The sequence below is a fragment of the Pangasianodon hypophthalmus genome, chromosome 10, assembly GCF_027358585.1.
Source record: "Pangasianodon hypophthalmus isolate fPanHyp1 chromosome 10, fPanHyp1.pri, whole genome shotgun sequence".
In the NCBI taxonomy this organism is placed as follows: domain Eukaryota; kingdom Metazoa; phylum Chordata; class Actinopteri; order Siluriformes; family Pangasiidae; genus Pangasianodon; species Pangasianodon hypophthalmus.
Genome location: NC_069719.1, coordinates 9,525,907 through 9,548,308, shown reverse-complemented (window position 1 = coordinate 9,548,308; position 22,402 = coordinate 9,525,907). Strand labels below are relative to the sequence as shown.

Sequence of the window (22,402 nt, the reverse complement as noted above, 5' to 3'; positions counted from 1 at the left end):
GGCAACCTTCGCAAACAGTGCCCCAAGTTGCCAGTTCTTGCCAAATTACACAGAACAATTAAGGAACCATAGATGAACAACTTATCAAGTTTTGTAACAATAGTTCATGGCGAGAAATGCCCGCTGAAAGCTAATTGACTGATGGCAGCCATGCTTTTGAAGTAATTCAGTCATAATTAAAAATCCACTGACAGATTAGCAGAACAATACAGCACACCAAATTTCAGCTCCTGAGAAACAGCTGTTCAGAGTTAACTCAGCCCTCATGCACCAAACCTTGCAGACCACTTCAGAACCTTGAACTAAAAATGCTCTTCAAGTGTTGAGCTAATCCTTGCAAGCAGTCCTGTTTAAGTAAACCAAGCTTGGATTGATTGGCATGAGGGCCATATTCCTTACAAATCTCAACATGATTTTTATAATTATTAAGTTTCAGACTCAACTGAGTAGTTTGATGCCAATTATGTCAAGATAGGCCAAAAAATCCTAGGACTAGTTCGCAAATGTAAAAAGCAAATTAGCAAAAAAAATCAAATTTGGTGGAGCTTAATGGTCCAAACAGCAATTTGGTTTGGAGTAAATGAGTTAGAGGGAAAAAAGGAATTTAGTCTCTAGGAACTAGTCTCTAGTTCTCGCAATATGGGCAAAAACGTACGATGTTGCGCTATAGCAACACCATCAGGCTGATAGGTCCATGTCACTTGTCGGAGTAGCAGGGGATCTACTGCAACCCAGTCTCACAGAAAAGAAACGTTCACATGCAACTTACTTACAGGTCCGAAAAAGAATAAAGAAAAACCCAGGCAAAAATAATAGGATTCAGTAGCTCATGCTTGGACGCCTCATTTAAAAAAAAATCAAGTGGGATCAAAAACAAAAACAGCACTGATAGAAATACAGACGCTAATATAGCTTGAGAATTGCTTTGTTATGTTGCGAGTGAATCTCTACTGCAGCCTGTAAACTATTTCATTTGTATTGTATTTGTTAAGTGCCGAAATTCGGTGTCGAAATACAGCACCCAGAATACAGCGCGGTCTACAAACATGTCCACCAAAGACTACAACACAGCCATCTCGAACACTCTCACGTTCCCGTTCACCCGGTTACTGATTGCACACGTCTGGACTCAATCACAATCACAGCCACTCTCACAGCGCATAAGGACTCTTAGTTCACGCTCACTTCGCGAACTATACGTTCTGTGTTGATTTTCGCCAGTCATTACCAAGCCTTTGATTATTGATTGCTATCCAGGTTTTGATCTTGTTTCTGGTTTCGTCGACTTGCTCCAAGACTTTGTTTATGCTGTTTGTTGATCACCTGACCTTTGCGTGCACTTTGACCTCGTTTTTGAGTCTTGTCTTTGTTTTGATTGCCAAGATTATTAAACCCATGTCAATCTGCACTTGCGTCCTCGCCTGCCTTCCTGGCAAGTGTTGGGTTTGGAATTGAAATCATTGAAATTATTTTAAATTATTTTGGAGTGTGGTATGTGATTCCCAGGGTTTGCACTGTGTGTAGTATAAGATGGTCGATACTATACTGTGGTATTGCTCTGTAAAATAACCTTTGTGTGTCTTGAACCCTGTTTGACTCCCTGTGAAACCTAAATGTCTGCCATTCTGTTATTGTAATGAAGCGTAGGCACATGATGTTTATGAACAATCCTTATCAGAAGATAAAGTAGTGGTCAAAATTCAGGCAGGGGTCAGTCGATCAGGAAAACAGTGCAATGCAGGATAAACTGAATCAACATCAAGAGTAGGAGAAAGTCAGGATAATATTGAAGAACTGGAAAAGTACAAATAAACCACATTACAAGCTCATGACTGCAACAGCCACATACAAATTGATATTATCCAAATATCAAGGACAAATTTTAGGGTACTTTTAGTAGATTCCTAAAAATAGTGTGGATGCCAGTGTAGTAAGGTTTTGTATTTGTATTGTCATGTCAGTTGTGTGGATGAAGAGATGCTGTGGATGAGGGGACAAGTGCTGACTTGTGTTATTTTCTCTATGCCACTAAAAATTTTGAGCTTTGTGTATCTATTAGGTTCTATGTCTGCTCTTGTTGAAAAACAATTTTTAAAAATGACAAAAAAAAAAGAATAGGAACAAAAGTCAAACCAGGAATAGCAACAAAGAAAACAACGTTCAGAGTTTCACACAGAGGAAAAATGACAAAACCGCGCAAAGAATGAGCTGAGCTGAGTGAGGGGAAACAGGAAACAGGTACAGACTGCAAAAAAATGACAGCAAGCGAAAATGACATCTTAGCAAAATATCTTGAATATAGTCATATTTATCGATTATTTCCTATTGAAAGATTACAATCAACAAAACAGAAGATTATTAAACATGTTCTACTATTTTTTAGCTTTAAATATTCTTGTTCTATTGGCATATAATTTTTTCTTATTTTAAGAAATTTTAAAAAATTATTTTTAGAAAGTTTCACAAGAATTATCAGCCAAAAGAACAGGAAAATATAATGCTTGAGTAATGAGTAAAAGCATCTAAAACCAGGCTGAATAGTCTAATCTTATATTTAATTTATAATAGTCTCATAATAAATATTAGATAATTTTGCCCATATTCAAGAAATCTTCACTTGGTCAGATATCATTTTTGCAGTGTAGTCAGTAATCAGGAGTGTGAAATCGATATAATGTCTCAGATGGGTTTGGATGTGACAGCTATAGCCACGGTTCTGCATTAAAAAAAAAAATCATAGATTTATTCATCTTTTACATTGAATTTAACAGTTCAAGTTCTTCCATCAGTGTAAAAAATCAGCACACATCATTTCTGCTGATTTAATGGCAATCAAACAGTCGGGCTGGTCTTCTGAGCATCTGCACATGTGCAGGCAATCACAGGTGTTTCCACCACACACACACACACACACACACACACACACACAGACACAAATGCACTGAAAACCATGAGTCTCTTACTTAGAAAGCACAGCAGCGTTCCACACAGCCAATTTGTATGCAAATAACAAAAGCTCAATTGGCTGTTGAACTGCGCCAGTCAATCAGTGATTCCACGGAAACGTGACGGAGAGGAAGTGAAAACGAATCTGTCGATTGCTCTGCATTAGGGAGATGTGAGGATGTTTTTAGCAATTGGGTTTGAAAGGCTCAGGCGGAATGAAGTAGTGGCTCCACAGTAATGGTTAAAAAAAGGTTTTAAGAACTTAAGAACCCTTTTAAGAACAGTGTAATATGTAGGAGAGCACAAATGTGTGGCGAAAGGGCAGAATTTGTTATTGTTGCTAGAACACGGGGTATATATGTGATTATCCTTTTACACCAGAATATCCATGGAACCATCGTCGACAGCTACAATCTGTCATAGAGTTACACTAGATGGCAGTGTGGTGAAATCAGAGAGTGTGTGTTTTTGTGTGTTTGTGTGTTTTCACACATGGTTTCCTATCTTGTCCCCACAAGGGTAGGAATATCTGACCTTGCGGGAGCATTTGGCTGGTGCCCATGAGGAAAACGGCAGCTTTTATTAAAAACAAACGAACAAACAAACACACAAACCGAAAGAGCCAAAAAGGTTCCTTTTGGTTACTGAGGATAAGGTTATGATTAGATTTAGGAGTAGGTCTAGCATTAATTAGCTACATTATATTAATGGAAGGTCCTCACAAGGGAAGTAAGACAAATAACTTTACAGGAGAGTGTCAGAAATCTTCACAATAAAAATACAAGGTTTTTACAGCTTTCATTAAAATATATAAAACTAACAAAGAATATTTCCTACTGGGTACTGAGGTTAAGGTCAGGTTTAGGTATTTCTTTCTTTCTTTCTTTCCTTCCTTCCTTCCTTTTCTGTGAATTGTGAATTCTGGCTCTGACAGTTCCTCATACTCAGCTACATCACTCAAGTTCATAATTAGGCTCAACTTTTAATCTTAATCATGCAGTTATTATTTTTATGTGTACCTTCTTGTGATATTTCTAATGAATATAGTTAATATAAATAATATAAATAAACTAGTAGCCTAATTTAAACCACTGCGGCTCTGATCAGGGAGTTACTAAAGATGCATGAATGAACGCTGTAAAAGCATCATGTTAATATTAATGAATGTGGTCTTTCTTTGTCCAGAGAGCTTTATGTCTGTCTGCCGAGATGAACGTAACATTTTTTTATTGCATCCAGTGAGTCCTGATGCACACTGTACTGGCAAGCTTTCAGCAAACAAATAGTCCACCTCCTATTTTTGCTTATATTTGTATTTATTTATTGTTATTGTTCCATATATTTTTGCCCTATTTTCTTTCAGTTTATTCCTGCCCACTAGTTGAATCCTACTACACGCCAGCTACCAACGAGAGCGAAACCTGTGCTTCCTCACAGAGACACATGAAGCCACTACATCTTTTTAAACTCACACAATGTCACAGGGCAGCTGAACATACTTAGAGGAAAGCATTAACTGTCCTTTTATTAACTGTCAACAGTGGAAGGAGGAATCTCATCCCTCCCAACCAGAGATCAGGGCCAATTATGCTCTTCTGGACTCTTGAGGATTTGAACTTGTGATCTCCTGACGAATGCCAAAAATCACGCAGAGCTGCAAGTGTCAGTTAAACACAATGCCTGTGAATGAACACACATTATGTCACCTGATATGGTAGGAATAAATATGATGCACTGGGATTTGGTAGATTTGTGTCAAATACTTGTGATTTATTGAGAATGATTAGAAAGGCATGACTCTATATGCAGTGGTGTATTAAATATATTTTAGATGAATAGATTAAAGAATCAGAATGCCACTTTAATTGCCACTTTGAAAAGTGTACAATGTTAATATTAGTGTTAGTAATGTGGTCAGTAATATGTTGCATTTTCAGATTTAACAGAAATTATTAGATTTGTTGCATGGTGAAAATGAACGACCACGTGATAGCTTCATAGTCGCTCTGCAATGTCTAAAGCGTCAGGGATTTGGTGTGAATTTATTGGTGTACGTAAATACCAAAAAACCATGATGATGATTTAAATAAACACAATCTCAGGGATTTGAGGCTCAAGCATTTATATTGAATGTATACGCAGATTATTCAAATTTTGTTTCACAATGATTGCCTAACATTTGATCATGTTTTACAATACAGCAGTTTTCTAAAAAAAAAAAAAAAAGCATGATGCATAATAAGTATTTAATGCGACAATACTATCTGTATCTTTTTAGTGCCCTAAATATCCGTATCTACATCTGTATTTAGATTTAAAATTTAAAGTGGGCGTGGCCTTCCTCCCTGAGCGAGGAAGAGAGTAGGAGACGGAGAAGAGAACATGGAAAAACAGGAGAGATAAGAGGATCGGGTGAGGGGAAAACAGGAACTAGAGAAAAAGAATGAGGAGAAGATGAAAGGGTGTTGGAGGAGAGGTGATGAGAAGCAAGATGACAGTGTAAGAGCAAGAGCAAGGATTTTGTGAGAGGCAGGAGAGTAGCAAGAGAGACCTGTAGAGAGAGATATAATGGAAAAGGTGGTATCTATATTTCTGTTTGCTTCCTTTCTCTTCTCTTCAGTTCTTCCTCGCTTCACAAAACCATAAGATACTACAGCAATCCACATCTCTGCGCTTCTATTTGAGTATATTTGCATGTGTATGTCATCACTAATACAGTGAACATTAAGGAGTAGCCCTTCCCTCTGCATCTGAAGAAAAATCTAACAGAAATGAGGCAGAACTTTAAGGAAGAGTTTAAAAAACCAGTTTTCTAGATTTACTTCATGGTAAAAGCACATATCAATCAATCAACCTTAATTATTATTTGTTTTAAACTATTTAGAGAAAATGTACTCTTTTACCCATAGATGTACTCCTCACACTGTGAGTATCTTACATAAATTTAAGCAATGGTGAAATTGTGAAATGCATCATAACAACTTTCTATACAACATTTTTAAATATTGTTCAGGTTTTAATTTTCCATTGCATACCCAATCTATCAGAGCAAATATTGGGTGTGAAATAAAATATTTAATCTGCAGATGAAGTGCTTGGGATAACTCATAGTGGAAACACTGCAGTGAAAATGAAGATGAAGCTGAAGATAGAGGTGTTAGATAGAAGAGTAGCTGAGCATGAAAAACAGCAAAAAAAAAAAAAAAACCTTAAAAAAAGCATTCTACATGGAATACTGGATACTACTTTATAAAGGATTGTATTATATAGAAAAAAATGATTGTATAGATATCTAAGAAGTGTACAGAAATACTTTTTTAATCTTTCAAAATTCATATACTTTACCATCACCGGAACATATTTCAGGTTTTAAGTTTGTAGATTATCTCCATATATTAGTTGCATGTGAGTGTTTTTTTCTGTGAGACTGGATTGTGAAGATAGATCATACTGCACACGTTTTTTTTACTGGCTTTTAAATCAGCACTCTGTATTATAAAGCAAAGGCAAGAACAGCTGAATTTGGGAATGAAATCTGTAATGGTAGACGTATGAAACCTGACATACGTATGAGAAAATGCTATCACCAGACTGTGCAGTGTGTGGTAGTGCCTCCTAAACACAGGAGGAACACTTAAGGCTTGCCATACTGCCGTCCACAGGTGTGCTGTTTATATGAACAAAAATATAATATGATAAAATTTGGAATTTAGCCCTGTCAGCGCTTTGAGATCAGCAGATAGAGATTTCATTGTGAATAATGTCTAGAATAGCAATTGGAACAGATATGCAGTAAGTTAGCTACTTTTTGGTCTTTCTCTCACCGAGCTCCCTGCTGAGATATCTCTCTCTCTCTCTCTCTCTCTCTCTCACTCTCTAATTCCGTCTTTCGCTCGCCACACTACAGCAGTTTCCCTCTGGCTCTTTTTGTCCGTATGTTTTCCTTTAATTCCTGCCTCCCAGAGAAAAACCACTTACAAGATGGAGCACGAATATAAAAAATATATACATAGCAAGAGATAAAAAGATACACAGCAAGAAAAAAACAGACAAATGAGAGAAAGAAACACCTAGAATCCATGTAGCTCTTTAGTGAGCATCATTTTTTGGCTGCACGTGTGTACAATAGCAGCATGTCTCCACTAAGACACACAAAATAGCTGCATCTGATATCATTAGCAGTGGGTTGGGATTGGAGATAGTCTGCCTAGAATATCCTCTTCTCCCTCAGTCCACCTGGCCTGAGCTGACCCTGACCTGCATCACCATGGGAACTGACCAGCAGAGAACAAGACACAGGAAGAAGGAGGTCATTTCTCACCATCACACTTTTCTGGTCCTATTTCCTCCAGACAGTTATAGACAGAGAGACAGACAGTGCAGAATCCTGTATTAATGTCTGTCTTAAAAACACAATATTCCATAAATGAATTCTTGACTAGAATATTCTTATTCTTAAATTTGGTGATTTTATTTCATGAACCAGCTATTATCATGATCATGTTAGACTAACATATTCCCTACATACTGAATCTCAGAGCATGTTGTGTGTCGCATGGTCTTAGGACCGAAGTTAATCAGCCTTGGGGAAAAACACTTGCTGACCTTCTCGAAAAAGGTGTCCAGTTGTCTAGATGGTGAATCAAACTCTGCACCAGATGGTCTCTCCTAGGCTTAGCCCTTGTTTGAGTTAATCAAGTAACAGTAACATCAGGTACCTATCATTACAGTAACATTGGATAGCTGGCATTCATTAATAAAGCTAGCTAACTTCAGCATAAATCAAATCTAATTCTAATGTTGCCTATATGTATGAGCTGCTACTCTCCATGACTCAAGGTTACAATAGCTTTATTGGCCAAGGTGGAACAAGCCCATTGGGATGTTTACACTTTTCAGCTTACCAAGTTATTACAGACAATACAAACACAGGACATGTAATACAATACAATAATACAACACAACATGTAATACAAATAAGCAATATCAAGAGAAGTATTTGTGAGTAAATGTTACATGCTGTTATAAAAGGAAATCCATGACGACGTGGTGTGATACGGCCAGACACAAAGTATTACCACCCCGAAGGTAATTATTAGTATCCCTCTTATACCACAGCAATTTGCCAACACATACCATTTTTAATTTGTTAATAAACCACACATTGTGCTGTTCAGCTGCATTTAATGTTATGGAAAATCCACGAGACAAGTTAGTTTCTGTTATCACTTACGTTATAACAGCTATAAACAGTTGTTCCCTCACCGGCCTTTCTTTTTTCTCTCTCTTGACGTTAATAATGCAAATAATGCAGCTTGTCATGTTATTGAGAAAAAGTGCCGAAAGGTGCAAAGTCCTCTGTCCTGATGACTCTCCCGTGTCAAGAAACTTACTGACTGTTACAAAGTGCTGACACCCTGGATTCCTTCCATAAATGTTAAATATACATCTGCTAAAAGAATACTTCACCAAAACAAGGAGTAAATAAAATCATTTTATTAGATTATGTGGAGTGCCCATTGTACAAGTCCCTGTGAATAAGCAGTTGCTTTAGAAATTATAATGTATTAGTGCATTAATGTAAACCTCTGATTTAAATTATAATCAGAACTACTGTCTTCTTCTGACCAATCAGCTTCAACATTTCAACAATGCTGTGGTGTAACAAATAGCTGATCCTGTCAATCAAGGTTGATCGACAGGTGGTCTTTCCATGAAATAAAACTAGATAGCTGACATAAAATAAAAGATGTTGCGTCTGTCTATATTAACTTCTGGATTTTTCTTTTTTACACACATAAAGTGGATATATCAGTAGATATACGGTAAGTCCACACACCCCTGTTAAACTTGCAGTTTTTTTTGATGTAAAATATTAAACCAAAATAAATCATGTCAGATCTTTTTTCCATCTTCAATGCGATACAGCAACAAACAAAATTCAATTGCAAATAGAAACAAATAACAAATAGAAATATTTTTGAAAAAAGAAGATAAACTGGTTGCAATAACCTGGTTGCACACCACGTAACTACTACTTAGTTAAAGCATCTTTTGCTTGCAGAACAGCACTCACTGTTTTTGGACTTAGCCCATCTTCGGTTGGCAATTTTATTTCACTGTTTCTTGCAAAAGTGCTCCAGATCAATCAAATTGTGAGAGGATCTCTTGTGTACAGCCCTCTTCAAGTTATTCTACAGATTTTCAATAGGATTTAGATCTGGGCTCTGACTGGGCCATTCCAAAACATTGATCTTCTTCTTCTAAAGCCATTCCTTTGCTGCTTGGATTTGTCCTTTGGGTTGTTATCAAAGCTGAAAGTTGAATTATTTTCTTCATCTTCAGTTGTCTAACAGAGGGCTTGTGCCAAAATAGATTGGTATTTGGAGCTATCAATGATTCTCTTTATCTTGACTAGAGCCCCATTCCCAGATGAAGAAAAGCAGCTCCATAGCATGATGCTGCCACCACCATGCTTCACCGTGGGTATGATGTTCTTTGGGTGATAAGCTGTCTTGTTTTTGTGTCAAACATATCTTTTAGAATTATGCCCAAAAAGTTGTACCTTGGTCTCATCAGACCATAGCACATTTCGCCACATTTGGCATTTGGCAAAATGTAGTCTTGATCTTTCGTCAGTTTTAGAAGGACATTCTGTTCTTGGAAACGTCACTGTTGTACCTAATTTTCTCCACTTGTTGATGATGGCCTTCATGGTGTTCCATGGTATGATGGTATCTGATGTTTCAGAAATTCTTTCGTACCCCTCTCCTGATCAATACCTTTCAACAATGAGATCCTGTACAGATTTTTTAAGCTCTTTGGAAATCATGACCAAAAAGATGTGAGGAAAATCCTACAGAAACAGCTGATCTTGATTTGGGGTTAATCAGAATTACTTCACTATTCACAGGTGTGTGATAGATACTTTTGAACATGAGAATGAATGTGATTCATTCTGAGCACAGTCACATGCTCCACTGTGAAAGGGTGTGCACACTTGTACAAGCAGGTTATTGTAAGATTTTTTTCTTTTTGTTCCTAGAATGCTTCTATTTGTTTTTCAGTATCTGAATTTTGTTGGTTGATATATCACATTCAGGGTGGAAAAAGATTGAACATGATTTATCTTGGTTTCATTTTTTACATCACAAAACATCTTAACTTGCAATTTTAACAGGGGTGTGTAGACTTTTTACATGTACTGTACACGGCAAACTCAATCCACCCTATTAATAATATTAAATCTATTTATAGCAGCTATGGAATCTTATGATCATTCTGCTTCCTCTTGTCTTGTTCCACAGCTTTATGCATGACAAACGGCCCCATTTGAGGCAGTTATTTTTCGATGTGAAATAATCAGAGGAAGTGAAGTGAAGGCGCAGTGAAGGCACAGCCGTCAGAAGCGGAGAGGAGCACCATGCTGTCTCTCAGCCTGTGACAGGAGGAGATGGGTTTTGCCGCAGGCCAGCTGCTTCTCTCATTCCCCCACTCCTCTCTGCAGAGTGACAGGAGATGGATGGAGGAGGAAGAGAAAGAGAGATAGAGAGAGGAAGCCCTCTAGCTCTCGGCACTTCCGATCACCCACCATATGCAATCATCCCTGCTTCCCAACCCTCTCCTTTCCATCCTTCCATTCCTGCACACCTCACCATTAGTGTCAATGCCAGTTGAGTATGTGTGTGTGTGTGTGTGTGTGTATGTGCGTGTGTAGTAAATACTTGAGCTGTGTATATCCAATCAGGCCACAGGAAGGCAGACAGTTCTGCTTCTTGGTGACTAAAGATGCCACACTGGCTGCGCTGTTATTCTGGCTGCCTTACTGGTGAATCCCGGAGGAACAGGAGCCAAATACACACACGGACTTGCCAGTTTATTTGTTCCTAGATTGATATAGCTAATTAACTGGCAGTTTAGTGTATAGAGCCACCCATTTCTCATGTTACTCATTAATTTTTATACCATTTTAAATTTATACTCATTGTAATAATCATTAAAGGACTCCAGTGCTTTTCAGTCTAATCTCTTCATATCATATATAGTATGTTGCGTATGGGTGATTACCAGGCACAAGAATGGTGATATTTCTCTGTACTGTGAAAGTAGAAAAATAAATTCCTTCCACATAAAGTATACGTCAATACTTGTTGTCTATAAATGCCTATATGAATTCATCAGTCTAATGTATTGGTGAATTAAACTCTAGGAACTCTAGAGGGTTTTTTTAGAGGGAAGAATTTGTGGTTACCAGCGTAGTCACTTTCCATCTGATCATGCATGAATACCACAAAACCTTCAGAAACATCCCCCCCTTCCTTCCCTCACCTTTTTTTTTCGCAAAGGCCTGCCATCCATAAGCTGAAGGGTGAAGTTATAAGTATCTGTGAATTTGTTATGCTATCCGTTTGCGTGTCCGTGTCCATCTTTGAATGAAGGAAGAATTTAGCCAATAGAAATTAAGTGCAGAACCACCAGATCCTTCATAGCCATGAATTTGAAGAAGCAGCAGTGAGTGACACTGGCTAACAGAAAGGTAAGTAATTACTTGTTCCTCAAAAGTGCCAGTTTAAATTAAAATCTGAGCTGTTGTAATATCTGATGTGACACAACAAGCGATCTATTTGCTTACTTAATACTGGGACGACTACTCCACGACACTGAGAGACGCTGAGTTTAATTTGTGTTTTTTGAAGCTGTTGTGTCATCTCTCACCTCGTTGCTTGTTGTCACATTATATATAGACCTATAGTATTCCACTTCATCAGGAATTTGTGCAGTAGTATAGTGGCCAGCCAGCAATATAGTGGGTCTGATTCTGAAACTTAGAGTTTACGCTTGTTTTCTGATCGTTTTGCTAACTAGTTTGAACAGAATATGTTTTGTGATAAAATGCATTCTGGTGTGCATTCTTGTCTGCTCACAGCCCAGGTCCAGGTACACAAGCTGATCCTATCCTCTAACAGAGTGGGAGTAGTCTACAACTGAGTAATCTTCAGCTAATAATTCCAATAATACATTTTGATAAATGCCAAATTCTTCTAATCATATGATGTGGTTTGGTATAAGAATCCATTTTACATTCTCTTTGAATATTGGTTGCTATAGTTCCAAAGGTTATGCTGAAGTTGGTGTACTAACATCTTGATCCATGGACCCCTTGCTGCTCTAAAGGTCAAATTTAACATAGCCAATCCACCTACAAGCACATTTTTGGGAGGTGGGAGAAACCTGGAAAAACCTAGAGAAACCCCAAACAGACCCAGGGAGGACGTGAGAAACTCCACACAGACAGTAATGTGAGCTCAGGAACGAGTCAGGGACCCTAAACCTGCTGGCTACCCGCTGCATCACCGTGCTGCCATACCATAATTACATTTTACTGCATTGTTCCAATGTTAGAAAGTATTATATTCTATTTAAAAATGAACTGAACATTGGTAAACACTTAGTAAGTTTATAGTATCCTACTATTTCTATGCATTCTTAGCACAGAGACACTCAGAACAAGCTAAAATGACCTATTACGATATGTACAGTTGCAGACAAACTGCTGTCAGCAACTGCAACTGCATTGGAATATTTAAAAACAAACAAACAAAAAAAAACCCTTAGCTTAAAGTCCTGATCTGCTGTAGTCATGTAACACCTTAATAGACGGATATAGCATCCAAAAACACTCCTACACACACTCGCTGACATCGAGGAACCAGTGCTGCATGCACCTAGAGACTCCATGAGAATTTTCGTCAAGTTTTTTAAAATGTGCTATAGACAGGACACACACACACACACACACACACACACACACACAATATATATATATATATATATATATATATATATATATATATATATATATATATATATATATGTGTGTGTGTACCTGTACCTGTGTGCAGAGCTCCTGTGGCTTGCCGCTCAGACTCTGAGGCATCTCTCTGCATCGTGTGGACAGGTTGAGGATGGCTGTAGCAGCCATGTGGGCGGCCTCCATGTCATGCGTGTAGTCAAAGCTGCTTTTGCTGCAGGTGCTGCTGGCGCTGCTTCCTCCTCCTCCTCCTCCTCCTGCTCCTGCAGCTCCTCCACAGCTCAGGCTGCTGCTACTGCTGGGAGCGTAGCTACTGGTGGTGCTGCTCGCCGAGCTGGAGTTCTTACAGTATCTCTTAGCTGAGGAGACACACACAAAAAGATTTATACTGTATATGGCCAAAAACTCTTTTAAAGAAATACTCCAGTGTTTTTCTATGCATTTGTAGTGTGTGAGTGATTATCATTAAGCAAGATTTTTTATCATTAAGCAACAAGTTACCCTGTAATGAGAGAAAAAGTGGAAAAGTTCTAATTTTCTACAGTTTTCTAATTTCTATAGTCTAAGGCCACTTGTTGGAGCCCTCAGTAAACGTTTAGAAAACATAACTTTAAAATGATAACTGAAAACAAGACTTATGCTCCAGTGATCAAGGCATTAGCATGAAAAGGACATGAGAGAAAATCTTTTCTTATCAAACCACTGAAGCCAAAGACATTCTTTATACTGAAAAAGTAGTCACCCTTAATCACTCTGTTTTACACACACATATATATATATATATATATATATATATATATATATATATATATATATATATATATATATTTAAAACATAGATTTAGAGGTTACTTTACAAATTCCTTTCAAAGCATCATACAGAAATATGTATTTTCTATAAACAAATATATAGACTGAAGTGCAGGATTTCTATTCTTTTCTTAGTACAGATAAACATCTCAAAGTTATTGTCCATGCCATTTGCACATGCTAAATTGCTAATTGCTATAAACGTATTAAATAGATATTTGATTGAAAAACACTGGAGTATTCCTTTGAATGATTTTAGTCACTTCAGTAAAGATCGACCAAATTTAGATGGAATAAAATAAAGGATATTATTGTTCCCTATAGCAAATCTCATTACTGGGAACCCCTAGGGGTTTCAGTATAATTCCAACAATGATGTATTGTGTTATATTTTTTTCCACATGTCAGATGTGCTTTAATTTTCTAAACTCTGAAAAATAGAGAAACTCCGCTGGTTGGGTCCAGATCTCTAGTAAATGTGTTCAGAGGTATTAATATAGATGGAGTGCGGGTTAATCCTGTCAAACCCTGGTGTTTCTTTTGACCCATTACTCATTTTGAAGCCCATATTAGCTCTCTTGTCTAGACTTCATCTTCTGACCTTCATCCATTATTTGACATAAAGGATGAAGGATCTAGTTCCAGACCTAGTTAATGGCTTCATAACATCTCATCTTGACTACTGCCATGTTGCCAGAATGTAGTAGTCATTTTGTTGGCAAAAAGAGAGTAATATCAATTTCAGTGATGAAAACTAAAAGATAATATTTAACAATTCTACACAAAGTATATGACAAAATGTAATAACGTATGTATGTATGCTCAGCGTGAAGATTTGTGGGTGGAGATCATGTAACACTCATAACTTATATGGTAACAGTAGCAACCTTATTGATTACACTGACATTACTTTGTGATAAAAATTTTTATCAGCTAGGGAAAACTACTTTTTGTAGTGTCTGATCAAGCTAATAAAATACTAGCTAGCCAGAATTTGCTGTGTTACAGACTCAATCATAGCTATGTAATACAAGCGGCTTACGAACTTTCATTTAGCAAAGACAAACTGGAGGAAAAGAAATGCTTTATGCGTTACTAAGTGTGTAATGGGAATGTGCCATTCCCAATGTGTAAAGCAATTTGGCTCTCAATCTAAGAAGGAATTAAAACCTAGGAATTATTCATTTGCAGTTTGGAAACTTATACATACATATACTATTACATATACAGTATATTAAATAACAGTTACATTTTATATATATAGAGTAAGATTTTTATCAGAGCTTCAGAGCTACTAATGAAATTATTTGCTGTATCACTTATAATTTATGAAGGCCCAATGTAAGCACCTACCAAACCAAATAAAGAATTATAATTAGTTTAAGATATATATATATATATATATATATATATATACTGTTATGCATTTTTGTCCAAAGACCATGACTGAAACTAAATCCAAATTAGCTGTCAAACTTAACAATGCCAGACTGCAATATATCCAAAAGCTAGAGTTCTCCTGCACACCACACAATATGCCTACAATATCACCCTCATTCATTACCACCTACACTGGTCATTAGTTACAACTCTTATACTCTTCAGTATAAAATACTCCTTCTAGCCTTTAAAACCCTACATGATCTTTTCTCACAATACTAGCTGAGCCACTCCATATTTATTGCCAACAACATATTCCTAGATCATGTAGTAAAGGTTTACTTGTTCTGAAGTATTGATTCTCCTCTGAAGGGGGCAGGTCATTCAATTTTATTGAACCCACCCACAGAGCCTCCATAACATCTCCACTATCATGTCCTTCAAATCCCAGTTTGAAAAAAGTCAGCTCTTCTCTCAGTTCTATCCCTCTACTCCTTCTGTTGTTTAGCCTCCTGCATTTTGCCATGCACTCTCCCTTTTCATTATTATACATGCACTATGGACCTTATTGATAAATACTGTATAGAGTCTGCAATCTAAGGTAAAAATTTAAGTTTACACAGGGAAATTTCTTTGTATTCAGGGCTTGGTTACGCAGCTGCTTAAGTTGACCTTCTAGGCAGAACACTTAAAGACAAGCACTTATCTATAAGATGAGTATATTCTAAAGAAAAATATTTTTCTTTATAATGAACACTGACAGAATGCACTATATTCAAGAGACAATTTTATAAATATTAATATGAGAAATAAAAAAAAAATCTAAACCATGCTGTATTCACTGTTGAGAGTTAATTTTTTTCATAATTTCTAAAAATAATTTTTATATTTTGTGGCGACAGTTAATTGTGCACACAACTTAATGTCACCACAAGATACTAAATTGAGGTTAAGAAACTGTAATGTGTATATGGAATGCAAGTTATTTTATCATTTGTTTATCAAGTTATTTTACCATTTGCTATTTTGCAATAAATAAACTATTGCCAAATGGTTTGGTTAATATGGTGTGATCTTCTGTAAAGAAAAAACATGTCACTGGTTTAAAGGATAAGCTGACCAAGCACTCATCTGCTAAGCTTTCTGCTCACTTTAAATAGATTATCAACTGTCAAAGTAGCATGAAAATCTGTGATACAGTTGGTATTAACTCCTCATTATGCACTATAAATACACACATTTCAATACAATTATATACACAGTAATTATTTGGCTTGGTAGGTGCTTACATTGGACCTTCATAAATGAATAAATAATTTCATAAATAGTTGAGAAGTTCTGAAAAAACTCTGTTCATATATAACACATAAAACAGTTATTATATATTTATATATACAAACAACTGTGTTAATACACACACACACACACACGCACACACACACACACACACACACATATATATATATATATATATATATATATATATATATATATATATATACGTACTGTTATTATATGAAACATATAACTCTATTATTATACATACACACACTACTGTGTTATTATATATATAACCCATATAACTCTGTTATTATAGTGCAATGATTGCTACAGTTTAAACCTTTACTATGCATTCAGAAGGTATTTACAAAGGTCAGGAACACTGGAAATAATTGTATTTTTTTAGAAGTGCTTACCTTTATTTGATTTTTTGCAATTTATGACAAATGTTTAAGTTTTTTTTATGTCATAAAGGGTTTATGTGTGAGATCACCTGTGAACACCCCCTTAAGTCAAGAGTTATTGTGAAGTCAGTAGAGAATTTAATAATAAGGCATAACTAGTTAGAGTATCTTTTACCTGTTGACAGTCTACTTATTTCCAGCACATAGTGATTTCTCTGATTGCATGATTAATGAGTTGTAAGGTGAGGTAGAATAAAAGCAGTGGGGGTTGAGCACTTGTGCCGAGCTGCATCCTTGAGGTTCAGGTGAGAAAACTGCGCTATTTGCCATCTGACTAAAGTTACAATGAGCCACAGCCACCAGCCGGGCATCAAAGTGGCATCTCCAACTGAGTTCCCTGCTGCCATCTCTCTCTTGCTCTCGCTTTCTCTCTTTCTGTCTCTCTCTCTCTCTCTCTCTCTCTCTGTCTCTCTCTATATGCCCACGCCTCTCTCAGTCATTAAAGTGCAGCCAGGGAACTGGCTGCTATTCAAACAGAATTGCAATTAGCTGTGGCCCAGAGACTAGACCTTGACTCGCCTCTACCCAGTCATTCATTATGCATCCGCTACTATATAATTTCCATACATTTCCATTCCCGTGGTCAAAGCCTGGAGAAGATGTTGGGAACACTCATAAAATAGCGCCATTGTAGTGTCAGTGCATTTGGTATTCACTGAATTCATATTCGCTAAAACTACATCTCATGCTAAAATTATGTGAAGCCAAAAAAAAAAAAAAATACATTCCCTGTACTTTGAAAAACATGATGTTCACTAGTCACATCAGAAGATGTGAAGAATAGAAAGATAAAATATGGTTTTGCCAGTCTTACCATCGTATCCCTTGGGTGATGTGTCACGCCCCTGGACTTTAGGAGCAATGGCGCGTTTGCCGTACACATTCTGGTTGTCGTAGCCGTTGTAGTCGAAGCTGGTCTTGGAGTATTTCTCCAGCTCTTTGGCCAGGTTGGAGCGCGGGGTGGTGGTGGGGACATTGTTCTTATAGCCATATTGCGGGATCTCCAGCTGCTTTACAAAGCACATGGGCCTAAAAGAGCAACCGACAGAGGACGGTCAACAGGATCTCATGGAATATACCACATAAATCATGAAAAGGTTTTAGTAATAAACATAGCAAAAATAAATTATGACAGTCGGCACTAGTTGCAGTCTCTTATTTGCTGTTTGTTTTTGGCTGGTGATTTTTAGATTACATAATCTTTTTACATCCTCCACATATAATATTTATAGGAAAATTGTGTAGGAAAAACATTTGATTTTTTCTTTTGCTTGAAATTTGGACACACGATATATAATATATATACTATGTGTCCAAATTTCAAGCAATATATATATATATATATATATATATATATATATATATATATATACCCATAACAGGGGATTCTATTTGCAAATGCAGTATAAGGGTATTTTCAGGAATGTGCTTTTACACACTAATATTTTTGTGTTTTTTATTAACAGCTCTAATATTTTTGGAATACACTCCAAGAATATCCTGGAATGCTGCCAGTCAGAATCTCACCCTCTCATCCAAATCAAGCCCAAAGTCTTTATTCTGCTGTTCAAGCTCAACTCAAGTCTGGAAGAAAGGGAATAAAAGGAATTGGGACTCTGGGTCCTTTCATGAATTGTCGTAAGCTGTAGTGGCATAGCTTGAGTAATGCTATTTAATGCTGAAGAAACAGTTATGGACACAGACTGTTTATACAGCATGCGAAATTCAGTAAGTTTGGGTCAAATTCTGATATTATGAACATTAATCTCTGGGGTTGATATACATTGAGATCATTTGTTTTTACAAAAAAATCCATGCAAATATCTTCAAAGCAGGTTTTACTTTAAAACAGTACATACTACAAGAAACTTGAAGCAAAAAATGAATGAACGCAACATACATGGACCCTCAGGTCATAGAAGTGTGAGTCCAAGTCACATTACGAGTCATGAAAATCATAACTTAGGTTGGATGTAAAGCTGAGTCTAGGATGTGAGCACTACATGATTGAATGCTTATGAACTGAATAACTACAGATAATATGTTAACATCTTCATTAACAACAGTCAGTGTGGATTTGGAACCCATTCTGACAACACCATGAGTGAGATGGGAATACATACTGGATGGGACGCAGGACACTGTATATACACACACACACACACTTCTTCATGCTAGGGGCCATTTAATGTAGCCAATCCATCTACCAGTATGTTTTTTGGGACGTGGGAGGAAACTGGAGAACCTGGAGGAAAGCCCTCCCCAACCCCCCACAGTGAGAACACGTGAAACTCCACACAAACAGTAACATGAGCTTAGGATCAAACCGAGGACCCTGGAGCTGTGAGATGGCCATGCTACTCACTACACCACCATGGGACACTGACGATCCACTAATGATATTAAATAATATACACTACGTCTAACAGCATGTGATATTAAACTGAAGCATCCATGATGGGTGTTGTCTCCTACCTCAGAACTCGGTCCGATGCCTGGTTGGACTTAGTTCCATTGCAGGCCTGGTGTTTCTCATGAGCTTTTGCCAGTTTCTCAGCAGCTGCTATCGGGCATCCCGAGAGACTGCGTTAACACAACACAAAATGAAAAAAAAGGAAAAATGAAAAGCAACACATACTGTATGATGTCACTCTACAAATATTAGAGAAGCCATCATCACACAAAATAATCATCAGGAAGACAGTCTATGCAACAACAGCTCCAGCTTTATGAGGTCTGTACTGAAACCTTGATGGAGGTATTACACATTTCTACAAACTCCACATTTCTAAGACAAAATGAATCGACTCCACAGTTCAAACACAGGTGGATTTCAGACTTCCTTTTCAGACTTCCTTTTCAGACTTGTGACTGTGATTTCCCATGAGAATGAATTTTGAGTCACTATTTCCTCTTTTTGTGATCCGTTAAGAATGCTAAAGGAATTCAGTGGAGAGTTTTCTCGCAGCAGATAGAAGGAACAGAGTAACAGCAAAGGTGTGTGTAGGTCTGTCTATGTGCAAATGACACGAGACAAACCGGCAATTTGCTTTGGGGCCTGAGTACACACATTTCCACACTTGTGAGTGCAGATGTAAGAGTTAAAAGTGTGTAGTTTCTTCTACAGCAGGTGCATTCCTCAGAGTGACTGTGTGTGTGTGTGTGTGTGTGTGTGTGTGTGTGTGTGTGTGTGTGTGTGATGTGCAGCTGGCGCTCCTGCTCGGGTGTCACAGACGTGCTAATGGCTGGTGCCAGGCCTACCATCCCACACCAGCTGCTGACCGTCACACCTTCACTGCAGCAGCACCCCAGAATAGAATTACATGCATTAAAGAGAAAGACTACAGCGAGCTCGGCATTTATCATCCCAGTCACAGCTACAGACACATGCTTAATCTTTTTCTAAGGGTTAAGTATTGGTGTATATGCAACACTGAGCATTTTGTTAAAAAAAAAAAACAAAAAAAAAATAGATTTTAGACACACTTTAGCTTTGCTCTGCACACAAAATCATGATGGAAAAAATCACTATAAAATTCTGTAACTTGTAACATTTGTTTTACAGCAAAACACTGTTTTATTATTTTACAGGATTGTACTGGAAATCAGTGCACTGGTTTAGAGTAAAATATCAAAAAAACAATTTATAGTGGTAGCTAGCTTTTTAGGTGGGAGTGAGAATGAGAAGGATTCTCTTTCTGTCAGCATTTGAAAATTAGTGGCTCTGAAATTCAGCTTTTAGTGTGAGTTAATGCAACAGTAGAGGTGGTTGAATCAGAGGGAGCTTGTTGAGGGAAATGGTGGCTCAGTGGTTGAGGCTTTGAACTACAGCTCAGAAGGTCATGAGTTCAAATCCCAGCACTGGCAAGCTGCCATGATTGAGTCCTTGAGCAAGACCCTTAACCTTCAACTGCTTAGCTCTATCTTGTCTCAATTGTAAGTCACTTTGGATAAAACCATCAGCTAAACAGACAAATATAGTGGGTTATCAGTTTATTTTACATTAACAGTATATTACTTGAAACATACAGTATAGTGATCTAAAAAGTATAGGAATTACCTGTAAATATATTGCCATATTTTACTGTATGTACATATGTATGTTTAATAATTATTTACTGTAAATATTATGATAAATTTTATACAGTGAATAATAATAGAATATACATTTCAATATATATCTTTCCAATATCTGTAAATGATTAAAGTCAGTAAATACTTTATACATAAAAATGTACATATAAATATAAATCCAGCTAACAGTAAATGTTATTAGAATGTTTCCTGAAAGTATTTCACAGATTTTAATTCTAGAAATAATGATCCTACAATTTTATAAAAACAATGCAACTTTTCAGTTAGACAAAGAATATATACTATACTCTAGTCTGAGGAAGAAACACACAGAAGTGCTTGTACAAATCCAAACATTACATCTAATGTTCAGAAATCTTTACGTAACATTCAGAACCTTTATGAGAAACATGTATTCCTGTTCGAACCTGTGCTCATGAAAGATCTATACGAATTTCAACAAGCAAGGTTCATATTATGTTCTTCTTCATACAGATGTAGTTGTAAGTAAAGGTAATAAAATTAACTCCACCTCTAACCTTAATCTTCATAATGTTTTCCTACAAATATGATTTTCCAAGTGTAACAACCTATTGCTTTTTTCCCATAAAGGAATTGTGGGAATGAATATTACTTCATATATGGCATTACATATTATTCAAAAGAAATAAAAAGTAAAGTACATTTAAACAAACAAAACAACAAACAAAAACAAACAAATAAACACCCATAACTGATCATTCAGAATGGCAACAATAACCAAAATAAGAATATATTCAGTACACAAAATAAAAAAACAGAAATTCACCAGACAGTAATGTAGAACAGAACCGGTTCCCATATCAACCGAGTTCTTACCTTCGATGTGAGTTCCTGTTGCTATTGACATGGCCGCGCCCTGTGCAGCCAGGTGTAGGACACTTAAGAACATTTTCATACATTGCAAGAACTTGATGGCAGAGAAGAGAAGGAGTGGAAGACAGGGAAAGTTAGGAGGCAGCAGAGTTAGTCATCTAAATTAACGTGAAGTAACAACATCAAACTGCATGCAGGACGATGCACACATTCGCCATGCCATTATACAGACAGCAGAGATATGTGATTGAGCAGTGGATAGGAGGGAAACATTCCTTCCAGGATTTATGATTAGATTGATGGTTACCTGCGTAATCCTATCACAGATATGAAACAAGTTTTGATTCAACATGTCACTGTAACCAATGATGACCGATATAAAGTGACACTTACAGAAACCGCTCCAATTCCTGTCCTGAGCTGTCAGATGATCTTAGCATAAACATAATATGTGCAGTAAGATACCCTTACACTTTTGGTAGTACTTTCTGTGCATGTCATATTCATCAATTATTATAACCATGCTTGTAATTCTTTGTAAGTTGGTAATCATTGCTCGTAACTCTAATAATGCCTCATACAGCTCTTATAATGTGATAGAAATAATTCCTTGATAACTATAACTATTCATTATAACAACATGTATTGTACTTCACCAACCCCTTATAACTAATTATAATTATAATTAATAATAATGACTGGATAATAATTATAAAGTGACTGTAATATTAAAGAACAATTGTAAATCATTACTAACCTTTAAAATATCACTGAACGCTTC

At 36.7% G+C, this 22,402-nt stretch overlaps 1 protein-coding gene across 7 annotated transcripts in view; it reads right to left on the bottom strand.

Moving 5' to 3' along the window:
* The window catches only part of myt1lb (myelin transcription factor 1-like, b), a 110,261-nt gene that overhangs the window by 14,927 nt on the left and 72,932 nt on the right, over positions 1–22,402 (bottom strand). For all 7 annotated transcript variants that reach the window (XM_034308316.2, XM_053237480.1, XM_053237479.1 and 4 more), the window contains 4 exons: positions 21,625–21,715; positions 19,168–19,275; positions 17,507–17,721; positions 12,839–13,116 (listed from right to left, as the gene is read on the bottom strand). In XM_034308316.2, the coding sequence (XP_034164207.1) occupies positions 12,839–13,116; positions 17,507–17,721; positions 19,168–19,275; positions 21,625–21,715 (692 nt within the window). The remainder of the gene's footprint in view (positions 1–12,838; positions 13,117–17,506; positions 17,722–19,167; positions 19,276–21,624; positions 21,716–22,402) is intronic.